General features: G+C 41.3%; 1 protein-coding gene and 2 pseudogenes across 2 annotated transcripts in view; all 3 read right to left on the reverse strand.

Annotated features, from left to right (window-relative positions):
* Window positions 1-2,782: 2,782 nt before the first annotated feature.
* On the reverse strand, window positions 2,783-5,959 carry LOC101826781 (annotated as a pseudogene).
* A 185-nt stretch (window positions 5,960-6,144) lies between these two features.
* LOC101826088 lies at window positions 6,145-6,371 on the reverse strand (annotated as a pseudogene).
* A 4,249-nt stretch (window positions 6,372-10,620) lies between these two features.
* Slc2a2 (solute carrier family 2 member 2) overlaps window positions 10,621-17,665 on the reverse strand; it is a 29,819-nt gene continuing 22,774 nt past the window's right edge. For both annotated transcript variants that reach the window (XM_040754587.1, XM_040754588.1), the window contains 4 exons: window positions 16,283-16,387; window positions 12,700-12,801; window positions 11,888-12,091; window positions 10,621-11,684 (listed from right to left, as the gene is read on the reverse strand). In XM_040754587.1, the coding sequence (XP_040610521.1) occupies window positions 11,484-11,684; window positions 11,888-12,091; window positions 12,700-12,801; window positions 16,283-16,387 (612 nt within the window). In that variant the 3' untranslated portion in view covers window positions 10,621-11,483. The remainder of the gene's footprint in view (window positions 11,685-11,887; window positions 12,092-12,699; window positions 12,802-16,282; window positions 16,388-17,665) is intronic.

Genomic DNA, 17,665 nt, shown 5'->3' on the forward strand with positions numbered 1-17,665 from the left:
GCTCACAACTGTCTGTAACTCCAGGGGGATTCAATGCCTTCTTCTGGCCTCAGTGGGTACCAGGCACACACATGTACACAGACATACATGCAGGAAAAAGCTTAGACAAAAAAATAAAATAAGCACGTTTAAAATTTTACAAGATCTTATAGGTTTCCTTATAGAATTTCTATTCACCCTTCATTCTTTAAATTTGCTGCTCTCATTCCTTGCCTTACTTTACCAGCTGCATCCTCTGCCTCCAGAATTCCCTTTCCAGTTCATATTCCTTACATTCTATCATCTTCCTGATGCCTCTTCCTTAAAGTTCTGCCCCCATCTCTTGGGCCCTGTCTAGTTTCTTGGCTTTTACTCTGGTTACCCTCACCTAGATATACATATTTAATAGCTGAAAGCTATGATCTACAGATAAAAGAGAACAGAGGGTATTGCCATAGCCATCTGTAGTAGCTCCATCTGGTGTTGTGGCACCAATCTGTCATAACCCGTCTTTGTGGGGCTACAATCGGATCCAGCCAACTTGCCCAGTTCATACCTGAGACGGGGAGTGTGGATTGAGAAAAGGTAGATAGAGATGCTAAGAAAAAGACAGAGACACAGGACAGAGTTGGGAGGGCAATCCGGTGGTGAATGCTCCAAGTTTATTCTTCAACATTCTTAAATACCCCAACCAAAAGGGGGAATGTGGCAAAAGACTTCCTTATCATGTATAAGGAACAAACAGACTTTCTTCCCTTAATCCTCCAAACCTTAAACTTAATTTCCCATTATTTGGCCGTGAGAGTCATGAGTAAACACATCTCAGACCAAGTCTGTTGTTATTTAAGTAAGACATCCTCTACCAAGATCAAAACATCCTACAGTAGCCATGCCTTAGACCTTTAGGCCTTATGATTTACTTAGGACAGTTTTGAACTCTCTGACCTTGAGTCAAGATGAAGAGGAGTCATCTTTATTTGTTTTTCTGAGCCATGATTACTTTGCTTTATTTATCCATTCTTCTACAAATTTTATTTTTCTTTATGCTCAAATAAAATTCCATTAAGAAAAACTCAATACTCAAATAGGCTAGCTTCCCTAAAGAGGTTTGCCTTTTTTTTTTGTATTCTTCATAGTGCATATGTGAAAGTTCTGTACAATTTGTTTTGAATTGACTATTACATCTTTTCTAAATTCATATTCAACATCCAAATTTAGTAGCTGCTTTGGCAGGAGGTTGTATGTAGGGGCCCTAATCTAAAAGGGGTCCTGCATTTGTTAGGAGGTCTCTTTTCCCTATGTGAGCACACAGTGAGAAGATGGCCATTGACAGGGTAGACTCAGAGACTTCACTGGGTCTTGGACCCTCTTGTCTCCAGAACTGTGAAAACAGTCCTATGCACTGGTCTAAACATTTTGTTGTGGTAGCCCAAATTGACTAATACACCATCTATGGACAAAGTGTGACTATGAAGTGTCACATAGTCACACTTCAGTTAATGCATTCTTTGAGGATTATTATTTAGGTCTAAGCATGATTCATTCTTTATTTTCATTTCATACCGGAGCAAATAATTGAAATTTGAGGGGACTTTGTGACTTGCCCAAAATGACTCAGCTGGGAACTCCATAGTGAGGGCTTAACCCTGCAATGCGGTGAAGTAAGCCCATGGGACTTCATCCAGGAGTCAGTTCTGCTGTTCCTGGCATGCACCCATCATGTTCTCTGTCTGATGATGCTGTCTGTCCAATATGCACCATCTCAAATGGCCCCATGTTTTTGTAAATCTTTCGCTCACTTTCCTGTCTCCTCCTTCCTAATAGCAAGCCTTGCCCATGCGTTTGTTTTGGAGATGGGGGTCTTGCTTTGTAGCCCAGTCTGGCCTTGAACTGGCAGTCCTCTTTCTCCAGTCTCTTGAGTACTGGGGTCATGGGTGTGTGCCTTCACACCAGCCATCTCCATCAAACTCTCACGCTCTGCTATTTGTCTGCCTCTGATTCACCCTCAAGTTCCTTCTCTGTGCCTCTTGTCTCTCATTCTAGAGACACATTCATGTACTATTGTAGTATGTTTCCTGATCATCTTGATTGACCTGGGAAGACCCACCAAAATGTTGGGTAGCATTGTCTGGTGGCAGTCTAGATAAAAACAGCCTGGCAGAAGCAGATCTTCCCACCTCAATTTGAGCAGAAATCTCTCACAGATGTGCCCCATTTTGAGGTTTTTAGTTAATTCCAGATGTAGTCAAATTGACAACCAAGAATAGACATCATAGGCATGACTTATGGAATTAAATAACATTTTCTAAACATTTTTTTATTTTTAAAAGAGAGAGAGAGAGAGAGAGAGAGTGTGTGTGTGTGTGTGTGTGTGTGTACACTCACGAGTGCAGTTGCCTGCAGAGGCCAGAGAAGTGAGATCTGCAGGACCTTGGGCTGCTGAGGCTGCCATGTGGGTGCTGGGAACTGAATCTGGGTCCTCTGCAACACAGCAAATGCTCTTTACTACTGAGTCATCTCTTCAGTACTTAAAAAAATTTAAGTAAAATTTTAATACACTAACTTTTAATTATGTGTATTGAAAATATTTTTTCAATACTTAAAGTAACACTAAGTGGTCATTGAACTTACAGAGAATACGATTTTATTTTAACAGTAAGAACTATACTTTTTTTCCCAACTGCTCTATGCATTTATTAGCTATAATTAACGCAGTAAGAAGTGGTCAAAAAGCTTGCAGGCTATGCAATTTCATAAGACTCAATGCAGGGGAAAGGAAAGTCTGATATTTATCAAGCACATCTTAGGATCTTGGTGGACGCTTTCCTTGGTTGTGGGCCTCTAATTCCTGGTGGTGGGGGTCTCATCCCTGGAGGGGGCATGCCTATAGGTGTACCTCAAGCAGGGGAAAGGCCAATTGATGGTCTCATACCAGTGGAGGATTCATAATTCCTGGTGGTGGGGTTGCTCTGCCTACGGGTGGAGGAGGTGTTCCACACCCTGGTGGGTACTGTGTTGGAGCTCCAGCAAGGCTGGCATGGCAGCAACTGCAGCAGCTGCTACCGTGCCTCTTCCCCGTGGAGTCATGACCTGCTGGAATGGACCTCCAACTCCTCAGACAGGACCTGCTAACCCAGCAGGAGTTTGTGGAATAGGTACACCAGCTGGCACTCCTCTGACAGTTGCCCTCTCAACCCCAGGGTATCTGTATCTGTATCTTTAGGAGGTGGCCCTAAAGATGGGGGAGTCCTTCTGTGTATATGCTTGTCTTATTGGTTTATAAATAAAGCACTGTTGTCCAATAGGGAAGCAAGATAAATGGGACTAGGAGTTGAGGATGATTCTGGAAAACAGAGGCACAGTCAGACATCATGTAGAACGCTAGATAAGTAAGAGGCCCGGACCCTTTCTCTGGTAAGAGAAGACCACGTAGAAATACTCAGATGAGTAGTTATGGGTTAATAATTAAGTCAGAGCTGGCCAATGAGAAACCATAGAAAACAGGGAAAACCTTTACAATTAATATAGCACCCTGTGTGTTCATTTGAGACTGACTTGGCTCTGGGACCAGGCTGGCGGGAAGAATGCAGGTTACATATGGCACCCTCAATGTGCAACAAGTTTCCACTTAGTAAAAGCCGTAGGAGGAAGTCTGTATGCTGCCATTAAACATGTGACTTACTAGAGGCGCATACAGATGAGGTAATAAAAGGGCGGTTTACCACACCGCAAACCACACCCACTTTAGGCAGGACTAAAGACATATACGGCTGGACGTAAAGATTTCCACAGAGAAACCCTGTCTCAGAGAAAAAATAAATAAACAAAAGCAAATAGAGTAATAAAAAGTCACAGAAAGATGGAAAATACACAGAGTCTGGATACTGTATGCTATTGTGTTGTTGTTTTTGAATTGTTTAATTGCTATGGAAGGAGCAACAACTGCTAAAAGACATTTGATTATTAATGTTTCTGAATTAATCAAATTTATAGATTTTAAAAATACTTTGACTTCTAAATTTAAATATAATGACATGTTACTTGGGAAAGGAATTTCTGTTTTTGTTTCCACAGAAAATGAGGAGCTGTGGGTTCCTTCCAGACTAGTATGGCTTGATGAAGCAAGGCCCCTGGAAATAGTGTCCCAAGTGATCCAATATCTAAAATAGCTGAGATGATGCAGCCTTGCAGACTAAAAAAACAAGGACTTAGCCAGGTTTCTGGGTTTTGTCATGATCCCCATGGTATGGGCAGTGCCCCCAATCAGCAGGAAGCAGTTTGGAATGAACAGCGCCTAATTTCCAAATTTTGGTTATAAATTTTTGTTTCCATTTTAATTGGGTTGCTTATATATGGTTAATAATCACAACCAATCTCTTTTTAAAGGTAAAAGGGGATTATGGTATAGAAATAAATACTTTTTCTTGGAATGGGTTTTATTTATTGATACAGATTTAAGATCAATTTTGTGATATATATATATTTCTCCTTTTGTTTAGATATTGTGTTTATACAGCTCTTTTAAAAATGTAATGTATAATTAAGTACAGATTATAGTTACCTATAATAGTCAAAACATATAGTTAGGTTTTCTAGATATACAGAGATATATTTAAGATAGATATTTTTCAAACCTTTCAAAGACCTACAGAATATATGGCATTTAAATGATTTAGGGTTTTTTCATGATAGTGAGACAGAACTACTCCTGGCACACCAATTATATCTGAGAGGAAAATAGGCATCAAAGAAATTCACTATGGAGTTTGCTGTCAACATGGTGAGATTAGGCATTTGGGCAAGAAACTGCTCTTACCTTTACTGTTTGATAGACTGGACGTGCAGGACCCACAGGAAAGTGACTGCTAAACTTGCAAAACAAGATGGACAGTCCTAAAGGGTCCCTGCTTTATGAACAAGTCTGCCAGACATTCTATAGGACACAGAAAAAAATGACTGACAAACTGGCAAAACAGATAGACAGCTTAAAATTTCCTGCTTTGCTGAGAAGTCTGCCAGACACACTGTGGCCTATGGGCTGAAGATGGATGTCCCAACGTTACAGAGGAACTTCGGGTGACTCTCCAGGTAGTGAGATATCTCTGTCAATTCTAGTGTTTATATATTATCCTTCTGTGGTCTTTGATGGAGTTGAAGACAGATAGTTATAGTTTTCCTTAGTTATGATAAAAGATAAGCTACATATAAGACTTTAGACTCACACAGATAGGATAGATGATAAAATACTTTCTTTAAATCCTACTAAATGTTAATGAACTAAGTATAGTATTTATATTTCTTGCTTAATAACTGCCTTGTTATACATTTTACTATGTTAAAGTTAAAACCTTTCTTTGTATTTAGACAGAAAAGTGGAGATGATCAGGGAAGTCCTTCTGTGTATATGTTGTCTTACTGGTTGATAAATAAAGCATTGTTGGTCAATAGGGAAGCAAGATAGGTGGGACTAGGAGTCGAGGAGGATTCTGGAAAACAGAGGCACAGTCAGTCACTATGTAGGATGTGAGAAAATAAGAGGTCCGGACCCTTTCTTTGGTAAGAGAAGACTGCATGGGAACGCTCAGATTAGCAGTTATGGGTTAATAATTAAGTCACAGCTAGTCAATGAGAAACCACAGCAAACAGCCAACAGCTTTATAATTAATATAGTTCCCTGCATATTCATTTGGGACTGACTTGGCTCTGGGACCAGGCTGGCAGGAAGAATGCACGTTGCAGTCATTGATACCAGCTTCTCTCCTAATAGCAAGACCAGACCCAAAACCCGCTTTTCTTCATGCTCTGGCTGTTTTGCATTCTTTGGCTTGATCTTCCTGAACTCATTACAATTACAGAGGATGGAATCCATGTGCTTGTCAAAAGCCTTAAAAGCGCCAATGAGGATTCTTTCATCTTGCAGGATACGTCTCATTCTATAGTCAATGTGCTGCAACATCTTGCTACTCTTACCCACACTCATGATTGCTGTTCTGCAATAGCTGCTTAACAGTAAAATTTTGAGATCCTTAATACTTGGGGGAAGGCTATCAATAAAGGTGTGATACAGGCTCACTTAGACACTATGTAAGCTTGACTGAAGCATCACAGACAATGGATGGGTCCTGTTTTCCTTGATTACCACATCCTTGATGTTCCAATGATGCTTTAACCACCTTTTGGTGTCTCAGCTAAAAATGCCTGTCTCAGTTCTGCCTGGAAATCCACCCAGGAATTTGCTGCTGCTGCTGCTGCTGCTGAGGACGTTGTGGGTACAGGTGGCACTCCTGGTTGCTCAGTGACACAGTCCTTCTACGTTTGACCTGGACTTCCATCTCTGGCACGTGCTGGTCAGCAGTTCTTCTCAGGAATATGCAACCTCTTGCTCATTCCATCACATTACAAATTGCTCCTCAGAACTAAGCGTCAGACATCTCCAGTTCCCTCTTCCCTCTACCAAGAACTATACTTCTATTAGTAGGCAGGTTAATTACAAAAATACATGACTCCATTCTTTTCCCTCACATTTCTTTTCTGCAATCTCACTGAGACAAATTTGTAAAACAATTGAAGATTTGATAAATTTAATTTTATCAAGTTTATGTTTTTCATTAGTTGTATTTAGCAATTACCATGCATTCTAATGCAATCCTGAAAAAAAATGCCTTAATGCTTTTGTCTTAGTAGACACAATAGATTTTTAAAGTTAAGATTGTAGATTTTTTGTTGCAGTTATTTATAATAATATGCAAAATATTAAAAATATTGATTATTTTGAGACACAAGATGCTTAGGAAAAGTGGAATGAGAGTGGTGGTAAAACACAGTAAGATTTACAGCTGTTGAAGTTTGTGCTTATTCCTCACAATGATAGAATATATACAAAAAAAGAGACAGAAGGAAAGCTTCTTTATGGACATGCATTTCTTGTTTGCTTTTTAGTCATTGATGGTAACAAATTACACTACTGTTAGAATTCCATTGAAAAGAATATAGTACTTACTTTTATATATAACTATTGCACACCCAAACAGTGTGCATGTGTACGTGTGCATGCATGGGGGTCAGCACACAGCTTTGCTAGTTGGGTCTCCCCTTTCTCCTTTACCTGACTTCTGGCAATAGAATTCGGGTCTTCAGGCTCATGCAGCAAGTGATTTTATCCACGAGGCGACTTGTCAGCCCTGAGAACAGCAAATTTAATGGCAATGGACACCACAATCAGGAAAGGGAAGGCTGTGTTCTTGTCACTTACTTAAACGTTAGACGAGGAATTGTAAATGTCACATTGCAGTCTGGAGGTTCGGATGTGCTGCGGCTCTGTGCTCTCCTCTGCTTGCTCTACCTCATAGCCAAAACCTTCTGACGTCGAGTCTCGGTCAACGTCACTCGGTTGATTGAAGCTGACTGGGAATGGGAGCCATGCTTTCCAGTCTTTGTACAGTTCACAGGACTCTAAAAGAAGCCCGCTCATGACAAGTGTACAAATAACAAGTTATTGAATTAGTGTATTTCACCAAAAGGAGCTATTCATTCTTCCTCTACCACGCCTAGGCTTTAAGTTAGTTTTTGTTCTAACTGATGACAAAACAATTGCCTTGTGGAAGTAAAATTAAAGAATAGTTCAACTTTTGTCTCTATAATAAGAATACTCTGAGAAAAAATTACACAGTAAATCAACATAATTCTAAATTTTTTATTAGCATGGGTATTTCCCATATAAACTAAAGCAGCACCAAGCATTCAGAAATGTACTTATGGTCAAAAACAGTTGTTGTATGTAAAATTTTAACTTAAGGCCAGTTTCATTTTATGATGATTTCTTAAATGTACAACAAGTTAGAAATCAATGCAAACAGCATTAGAGGAGTCAGAGTGGCTGGCACTTAGGAACTCTTGTGTTCCTAACGTAGAATTTAGTGAAAATCACATACATGTGTACCTCACACTTTATGTATTTCCTCCATTCAGGACACCGGAAGCACAGACATTGCCTAACAATTTTGTATTTGCTACATGTGCAGCAAGCTCGTAAAAAGCACATTTGGTGAAAATGCACTGGTAAATAACATTTTTACAATTTTAAAGATTTATCAACAAGGTTTGATTTTTATCCTGTGATTGTAGTACACACACACACACACACCCACACACACACTGAGTTTAAATGTACTTATGCAGTCTTTTATTTTGTATTTAATATTATCCAAAGAAATAATACACATAGACCCCTTAATATAACAACTTAGACATAAACACTTGTTAAAAACAAAATAAAAACTCTTACAGACTAACTTGGAAATACTATACTTAGATTTAGAAATTAGATTCCATGGTATTCTGTCATTGACTTGTTTTGTGATATTTTTTTCCTTGAAGAAAGAAAATATTATCTTGAACTTAGAAACTCCATTTATTTGAAAGAACATATGGAGCTGTCTTCTATGCCTCATTCTTTATCTTGACAGCATTTCTGGAAACATCAGTTCTAGGTACCACTGTGGAGCACCCCTCTGTGCTGGCTCCTGTAGTTTTATATTTGATCTCAGGATAGTTTGCTGAAATGATGTCATGCCTGCTTCAGCGAATGCACCTGAAGGACAGCGAAAGGCATGCTTGGGTCCCAAATACCCTTGTCTTTCTTAGCTTCCCACTGGACAGTCAGCCCCCGTAAGGTGTGTGAACAATGTCTCAATACAGATCAGAATGTATCACAGAGTGGACCATGCCCAGGAAGGCTGGGAATAGAAATGAGGACAAAGCCCTTTCCTGAGTGCCTAGACAGTACACAGCAACACAATAACAAGGTGCAAAAGTTACCTGGCCAGACCAAGAAGAAGTCTAGTTGTACTTCAGACAAGGTGAGAGAGAAATCACATTTGTAAAGACTGTAGAGTATGAAAATACCACTACAAAAATGATACCTGGAAACTGAGCATTCAAAATCACATCAAGTTTTCCTGGAAATTAGTGCAAAATAGTGCCAGCTTTGTGATTTACCATTGAAGCCCAATGGTTTTCTTGTAAATTATGTTAACCAGTACATTGGTCATCATCATAGGGTTGATCATTGATACTGGTGGCCCTTCATCCTCACATGGAGTTTTAAATTGCGTCTGCAATGCGCATGCACATATGTTTTTGTCAGCATTATTCTCATGACTATGTGCATGTGTTTACATTGTCCTTTAGTCTAGAGATGATTTAGGATGTATGGAGGGTGCTCCAATTCCTCTAAGACCTTGAGCACCTGTCAATCTGGGCAGGTGCATTGTTGAATGGGGAATGCCCATCTTAGCCATGGCACAATGTAGGATGCTTACATTTCTCTGAGACAGAAAACTTCCAGACTGGAATACCTTGGGGTCAGTTAAAATAAGTAGTTATAACTTAAAATGACCTTTGGGACTCCTTTGAAAACCTTTGCTTCTTATTGTCTCAGAGAATGGAGCCAGGGAACTCGATTTGATAGAAAGCACATGCACCCATGTAAAAACACTGAGCTCCTGGATAGCTTACTGGAACTGTAAGTTTCGCAAAGGCTGTTAGCATTCTGAATGAAGTAGAGGATAATCATCCCTGCCCCACTCAGAGAGACTTTCATTTTTTGTTCTGAATCCACAACCTAGCACAAAAGTCTGAACTGCTTAAGGTTACTTTTGACTGGCTCCTGAACTTTCAAGTTAAAAAAAGTCATCCAAGTTGTCCGAAAGGAGTATCAAAGTTAAAAAAAAAGAAATAATTTCCAGTTGTTTTGGACTGCATGTGTGTATGTGAACAAATTTGACCAAGAAAAAACAGACAAAACATAGAAAGTGTCAAGCATGGAGGCACTCAGCTGTAATTCCACACCCTGGAGGCAGAGGCAGGAGAATCACAAGTTGGAGGCCAGCTTGGTTTACATAGGATCAAAGAACACTACACAAACCTTTTCTTAAATGAACAGAGAGACAGGAGCAGGGAGAGGGAGGGAGGGGGGAGGAAAGAAGAAGACAGAGTCAGAGAGAGAAAGAAACATGTTCAGTGGGGTTTTCACCTCTCAGTAGTACTTTTTTTGTTTTTGTTTTTGTTTTTTTTTAAACAGGTGCTTTTCACTGGGTGGGTTTGGTGGCACATAAGAAGTAGGGTCAGGAACTCAAGAACCCAGCTTGGGATGCACGAGAGCTTGACTTGAGCCCTCCCCCAAATTAAAAAAATAAGCATTTTTCATCAACACACATCCAACCATCCATCCATTTATCCATCCATCTAATCCATGCATGCGTGAATAAATGATTGGTCTCCTGCTCTATTTTGTGGGGAAAACAGCTTGGGGACATTTTAGTTGCCTGTGTCCCTAACTGTAATTAGGGACAGTATTTCCAATCTGACTACACAGGGGAGGGCACTTAGAATGTCCTGGGCACTTTGGTAACACACAACAGATGCTAGTGTATATAAATTACAATATGGTAGTTTACATAGGACCTATGCACATGAAGACAGAGGAAAAGGTAGAGGGGGCTGACTGTGCAAGCCAGGAAACCCAGGTGGTGTTTACAGAAAGAATAAAGAGGGTTTTTTAAAATTAGGTCTGAAAGTGAACTTCTTTTGAGACATCATGATTAATTTTTTTTAACAAATAGAACAATCTGTTCCTCCTTGTGAGTTTGATCCAGTTTATTAGAGTTCTTAGACGATATACAAAACGCCTGAATCCTGATGGGTTAAGTGTGTCTAGCACCTCAGATGAAAACACTAGTGGGTAATTAAAAAAACAGTATAACATAAAGGACTGAAATAGTGAGGAACTAACATGGTTTAGACGCTAATATTAACTAGTAATATAGGCTCTGCAGCGAGGAGAAACTTGAGTGTTTAATTGCGAAATACATCAAACAAAGAAACTAAAATGTTTTCTCTTAATATAGGAAGATTTTGGTAGCTATAAAAATAATAGATTTTCATCACAAATATAGTTTAAAATACCCAGTTATTCTATATAAAAATACAGAAAAATAATTTCAAGCAAAACACTAACTCTGAATCCCGTGAGAGAAGCTGAGGAAGGATAACAAAAATGTCAGTTTGAACATGAGCCTAGCTGACACCAGCCATATGTCCTTGAGCATCGACTCTGTGACTGAGAAAATTCCAATTTATCATGTTTAAATATATAGATATCAGTTGTAGCTTCAGGTCTGCTAGTCACGTATGATATGCTATGTCAAAAGCACTTCAATTTCACTTTTTAAAAAATGAACAGGGATAGGAAGATTATAACACACTTTCCCTGTAGAGTATCAAAGTAACAGCCCCTTCGGTGTACTTAACTAGGAGTTTTACCGTCAAAAAATATATCCTCTACGTTAAAAAAATATTTTTTTGGTAATATTTGTTGACATTTCTAATCAGAGTCTGTACAAATTCTTTAAACGGTATAAAACAAAACTCTAGGGTGTAGATATCAGTTAAGAGGGAACACGTGGTTCCCTTCCGTCTGTTCTTGGGCTTTAGACAGATCATCCTCAGGCATTCTCTGAAGCCCCCAGGAATTCCATTTGTACAGCAGCCTTGGGGGGTTTCGCCGCACCTCTCTTCTTCCGGAATTCTGAGGCGATTTCCTCAAAAGACTTTCCTTTGGTCTCTGGAACTTTAAAAAATGTAAACAGGGTGAAGACCAGGAGGATCCCAGCGAAGAGGAAGAACACATAAGGCCCGCAGAAGTCCTGCAAGGAGACAGCAAAAGCTTTGGTCAGCAGCTGCAGACCTGCCTGGTCGGGGAAGGGGGGGACTCGCACAGTGTGGACCTGCCTGGTCGGGGGGGGGGGGGCTCGCACAGTGTGGACCTGCCTGGGAGGGGGAAGGGGGGCTCGCACAGTGTGGACCTGCCTGGGAGGGGGGAGGGGGCTCGCACAGTGTGGGCGCTTACCGCGATGTACTGGAAGGAGAGAGCCACAACGAAATTGCAGAACCAGTTGCTGAAGGCAGCCAGTGCCAGAGCAGTGGGGCGGGGGCCTTGGCTGAAAAATTCAGCAACCATGAACCAAGGAATTGGACCTGGCCCAATCTCAAAGAAACTGACGAAGAGAAAAATGGCTGTCATGCTCACGTAACTCATCCAGGAGAATTTATCCTGAAGACAAAGACAAAGTCGTAAGTGGGACAGGTGGCTGTTGGCTGCGGCCTCCTAGAGTTTAGCAGCTTCTGAGGTCTCTCAGGCCGAGGTAAGAGATGGGCACAGCTGTCTTCCTCGTGTGTTTGGTTTTCGTCAAGTTCAAGTTACTCTGGTTTGAAACAAGTTAGTCCAACCCAAATTTAGAGCCTTTGCCCAGCCACTCCTTTGCATTAGGGTCTTTGGGGTTCGTTCCACAATTAATCTTTCCCTGTGATGGGCAAGAAGACCCAGAATCCTAAGGTCTTCCTACCAAGACGGCCAGACAAGGTTCGACTCCCTGTGAAATGCAGGGTGAGGATGCTAGGACGGAAGGGAGGTTGAGGTGCTTGCCCATGCTTACACCAGCAGGCAGCCGCCCATGCAGCAATGCTGCTGCCCTGGCTGGTAAGTGGCATTCTGGTACTTGCGTCTCTAACTCCAAGAACATGGTTCCCCTAGCTTCACATTTCTCTTCTCCCTTATTTCATACGTGAGTCTCCAGCCCTTCTTATGGACAGAGATCTTTAGCCTGGAGGTCAGAGATATTTGCCTGTGGTAAAATATGCCAGTCCAGGAACCACACTCACCAGCAGCACAAGTCCCAAGGACATGAAGATGGCACAGAAAAACATCCCGATCATTCCAGCTAGAAACAGGGACCGCCGCCCAGCCTTCTCCACGAGCAGCACCTGGGGAAGTTTGCACATCATCTCAGTAGTCTGCGCCGAACAATGCTGTCTTTACCCTTACATACTTTACCACTAAGCAACTTGCTTTAATGCATATAGTGGGTGTGGAGGCAGTGCTGTGACCCCATTTTATAGGTGCGCAATTGGGGTGAGAAGCGTGCGATGGGGTGCTAGTCTCGGTGGAGAGTGGTGATTACGCACTGTCTCACTTTGACCATATTGACTTGAGAAGGTCTGTCTTGAGGAAGTCTAGAGTGGTCCCGACACCCTAGGGCCATCTCTTTGAGAAATTGTGAAAGGTCTACATTTATCAGGGCTGCGGTGGCAGCTCTGTGGTAGATTGCTTGGCCCACATGCACATACCCTGGGTTCAGTTCCAAACACACAGAAGAAAGGAAAAGAATTGTCATGCTAAAAAAGAAAACGGTGACCCCTGTTTGTCGCCCGCCGATCTAATCATTTCAAGAGCTCACATGCCACAGACATTTGAGACAGTTCATGTGCCAGCCATTCTCATCCAATTTCTCAGTGCTTACTGAAGTCACGTTATGCCTGCGTAGCTGCCAACAAGTGAACCTGACCACTGGACAGTGAATTTGATCACTGTACCAAAGCAATGAACTCTGCATTTCCCCGGTGTGCTTACAAGTACCTGTTGCGGGAGTGGACTGTGTATTGGAGAGAGAGGACATCAGGACAAGATATTAGGGTGCGTCTCCATCCTGACTGAGGAGACCTGTCCTCATTCTTTGGGTAAGACTGACTATTAACCAAGATCAACATTTTTTGACTAGAATCAGACCCATGGGATCTTGTCAACACTGGACACACCCATGCACGTACGCGCGCGCACACACACACGCACACACACACACCATAACCTTCCATCTTGGTGAGTAAACGGGCTATGCTCATAAATCTAAGTAAGTCAACGCAAACCAATACCCACAGCATGCTGAGCTCTGGGTCTACAGACATCTGTGTAGCATTTGGCTTCCCCTGCAGCGAAAGCCCCCTTTTTTTTTTTAATCTCAGAGGCGCACTCAGATCAGTGTTTTGGATCAGTCTAGAAAGAACGACAAGCCAAGAGCCTACATTTCATTACTAAGAAGTAAGCAGGAGAAACCTTCCCATATGTTTCTTAAATGCGTGGTGCTTCATGTGCTCGAAGGTCTGTGCACCACATTCCTACGGTGCTTGCAGGTGTAAGAGGTGGGGGGCATCAAATCCCCTGGAACTGGAGTTAAAGATGGTTGTGAGCTGCCATGTGGGTGCTGGGAATTGAACTCAGGCCCTCTGGAAGACCACCCAGTGCTTTTAACCACTGGGCCATCTCTCCAGCCCTCATACATTTTTTGAGTCTTTCAAAGCCAGAAGGATGACACACGCTGTTGACACAGTATTATTGGGGTATGAGAAAACAGGAATGTTTCTGCAGGAATATTGTTTCTTCTGTTTATGAAAAATGTTGACTGGACAATAAAAGATAAAAATGTGTGTTTAAAATTGAGTTGCATTCTCTCCTGGAAGCTAGGTGACACTCAAATGCATGACGAGTGGAAATAACGGCCAAGCACTGGGACATCTGTTGGCTCTTAGTCCTCGTCTCCGCCTCAGTCCATGCATCCCTCTGGTCCTGGTGCCTTGCTAGAGCTAGGCAGCCACTGCTTTGCTCCTAAAGCCAGCCTGCCTCTCAGTCCCCCCATCTTTTTTCCTGTCTTGCTGTTTTCTCAAGATCGTAAGCGCCCTTCCATCAGCTCGTCACTATGAATGAAAGCATAGAGCCTGGGCATCATTTGGAACGCAACTGGGAAAGTTTCTGTTTCTTAAGTACTTAGGAGAAATGGGCTAGATTTCTGGTTAGTGAACCAAAACCACGAGTGCTGATTCTTTCTGCATACATCAGTGCGGACACTGTTTTCAAGTTCAGGGATATAAAACTTATCTCCTTGGTTGTGTTATTGATAGGGTTTGGCTTGCTACCGTGTCTTGCTGTGGAGCCTTGCTGTATTTGGACTTGAGAGCCACCTTCCTCTGCCTCCTGAATGCTAGGATCACAGGTGTCTACCGCCACTATTTGGAAAACCTAAATAAAAAAACTTCATGCTTTCTTTAATTGTGGAGTTCTACTGAAGTGATTAGAACTGATTTTCTTTGTGTGTCAGTCATCTGTTTTAAGACTTTTGTGAAAGAAAGAGAATAAACTCAAAATACACCACATTTGAAACAATTAAGATGCATATTATATTTATAATAATTATTAATTAAATTGCTCCTCCAAATGAGGCTGGGTATGGAGAGAAGAAATAAAATGCTGCACAATTCTTTCTTTGCTTACTTTTTTCTCAGAATTTGGATTACCCAATCTTAACAACTTGATGCTTTATGTAGCAAATGCTATTTTAAGCAATATGTTTTAATAATAATGTCCACTTTGTAAAGTATACCATTTCCAGGAAGCAAGGAGTCCTTTGATTGTGCCCCGGAAAAGGCCTTTGTTGACTGACACAGCCTTTGGCTTGGACAGGGCTGTCTACAAAGTGGAGTCTGTGGGAGCATAGCACTCTCTTTAGTTTGCCCTCTTTTTGCTCTGCAAGGTCCAGCAAAGTGTAATGAGTTCTGGGGAGCTGGGCTGTAATTTATTGACCACCCCAAGGTAATACTTAAAGTCCATGTACAAAGAATGAAAAAACAAGTGACCAAAATAGTCTGAGTATAGTATAATGACCAACATTAAACTCAAAAACATTTTAAACATGTTGTATTCAAAGGTAAAAATCAGTCAAGTTAGTCTCATTTTCAGCAACTTTCATTAGCTGAGAAGTCTGTATCAGGCTTTAAGAAAGCAAATAACTTCTTTCTTTTGTTGGAATTGGGAGAACAATGAAATTTCATATTTTATATCATTTCTACCCAGACTCACGTTACACATATCTGAATGTATCACCAGGAGCCATTTACTTGTGAACTGCCTGAAGTTCTGCTCAGTGATCTCACATCATAGGAATTTGCCAGTTTGTTTAATTCTCTTTTCTAGTTTAGTTATCTATTAGTTTCTGAAATGTTTTCCCCAAGTTACCAGGATGAAATATCTCCAGCAGGCAGGGAGAGGCTAGGGAATGTACCCAATGTTGCTATAATGGCACGCTGTCAGCCAGTCCCTCAGTGTTTAAATAGAAGAGAATCCGAATGCAGAATCTCATGGAGAGAGAAAGTCTTGCCAGTGAGTTATTAATTCACCAAAAGAGTGAATTACTGGCACCCTCCACAGTGGGTGAGCCGGTGACTCATACCTCAGCCAGCTTCATCTCAGAGCCGTGGCTGCTGTGTGCTCAGGACTTTCCCCACTATTCTCTCATCTGTACACACACAGTGCACGTGGACAGAGGTGCTGACTCGTTTCATTATAAGCCACAGTCATAAGCCACCCCCACCCCAGGGCCAAGGAACAAGCAGAGTGCCCGTCTAGCTAGTGACTTACAGAGACAGCAGTGAAGATCAAGTTGATAGCACCAACGCCAATGGTGGCATACACAGGCTGGCTGATACCTGCTGTCTGGAAAATGCTGGTTGAGTAGTAAAATATCTGCAAAATAAGAACAGGCCAACCTTAAGGAAAGCCTCCTACTGAAGTCCTGAAAGCAAGACATACGGCTGCTTACTTTCAGTTTTTGTGGAACCATAGTTCCTAGGATCCTCTAAAGTTTATCCCACCCTCTCCTCAGACATGCCTTCCTATAATGTTTAAAGCTCCTGGTTGCTTAAAAGTTCTTGGCTTTACCTGAAAACTCATTACGTCACTTTCTTTGTTTAATTTCTAAACTTTTTGTAAATGTATAACCTTGTAACAGGTACATACAAGTGAACAGCTCCATTATGTTAAAAACTGATTACAGTCATGTAAAGAGAACTCAGGTCAAGGACCAATTCATTTCTGACTGCAGAACCCCTCTATCCATTTTCCTAAGGGAATCACTCACCTAACATCTGACATGATAGATGAATTGTGCCAAGTCCTGTACTTGGTGTAAATATATCACACATACTCTCTTGTTCTGGCTTCTTCTGCTAAACATTGTCTCCAGGAGAATCCTTGGTGCCCTGTGCATTTGGACACTTCATTGTCACTACAATGTGGAATTCTGATACATCTGTAATATTACACTTTGGTTACCCATTCTATTGATGACTGCTCTTTAAGGGTGTTTATGAATAGTGCTTTGGGTATATACTTTTTTGAGTTTTTTAGGGGGGCAGCATCTCTCTATGTAGCCCTGACTGAGTTGGAACTCTCTATGTAGACAAGGCTGACGTCAAACTCATGGAGATCTGCCTGCCTCTGCCTCCCAAGGGCTGAGACTAAAGGCACATGTTACCATTCCTGGTAGGAATATACTCTTAGAAGTTATTTGGATGGAGTATGTGAGTATTCATACCCAGAAATTGAATCACTGAATCATAGTGTTTGTTAGAAATTCATCTTTGGTATAGATGCTGCCTAATAGTTACAAAAAGTAATAAAATTTTATATTTTCACCAGTTTGCATAACAGTTTTAGTTGCCATTGCATCTATCTATCTATCTATTTATCTATCTATCTATCTATCTATCTATCTATCTATCTGAAGTATGCCATCCAAGTGTAACTGAGACTCATTTTTGTGTAAATCACCAGGAACCTGCGATTTCATACTCCCAGAACATTCTAATTTAGATTTGGGGTTGGAGGTAGTTCAAGCAATATTGTTTTCTCACCGTGCATTCATTACGGCCTTGCCTTTCATTTCCACCCTGCCTCCCTGGTCTGGTATATGAATGTGTACATGTTTGTGCTTGTGCATGTGTGCACTTGAGTGCACATGCA

This window comes from Mesocricetus auratus, unplaced genomic scaffold (genome assembly GCF_017639785.1).
Source record: "Mesocricetus auratus isolate SY011 unplaced genomic scaffold, BCM_Maur_2.0 Super-Scaffold_100011, whole genome shotgun sequence".
Lineage (NCBI taxonomy): Eukaryota > Metazoa > Chordata > Mammalia > Rodentia > Cricetidae > Mesocricetus > Mesocricetus auratus.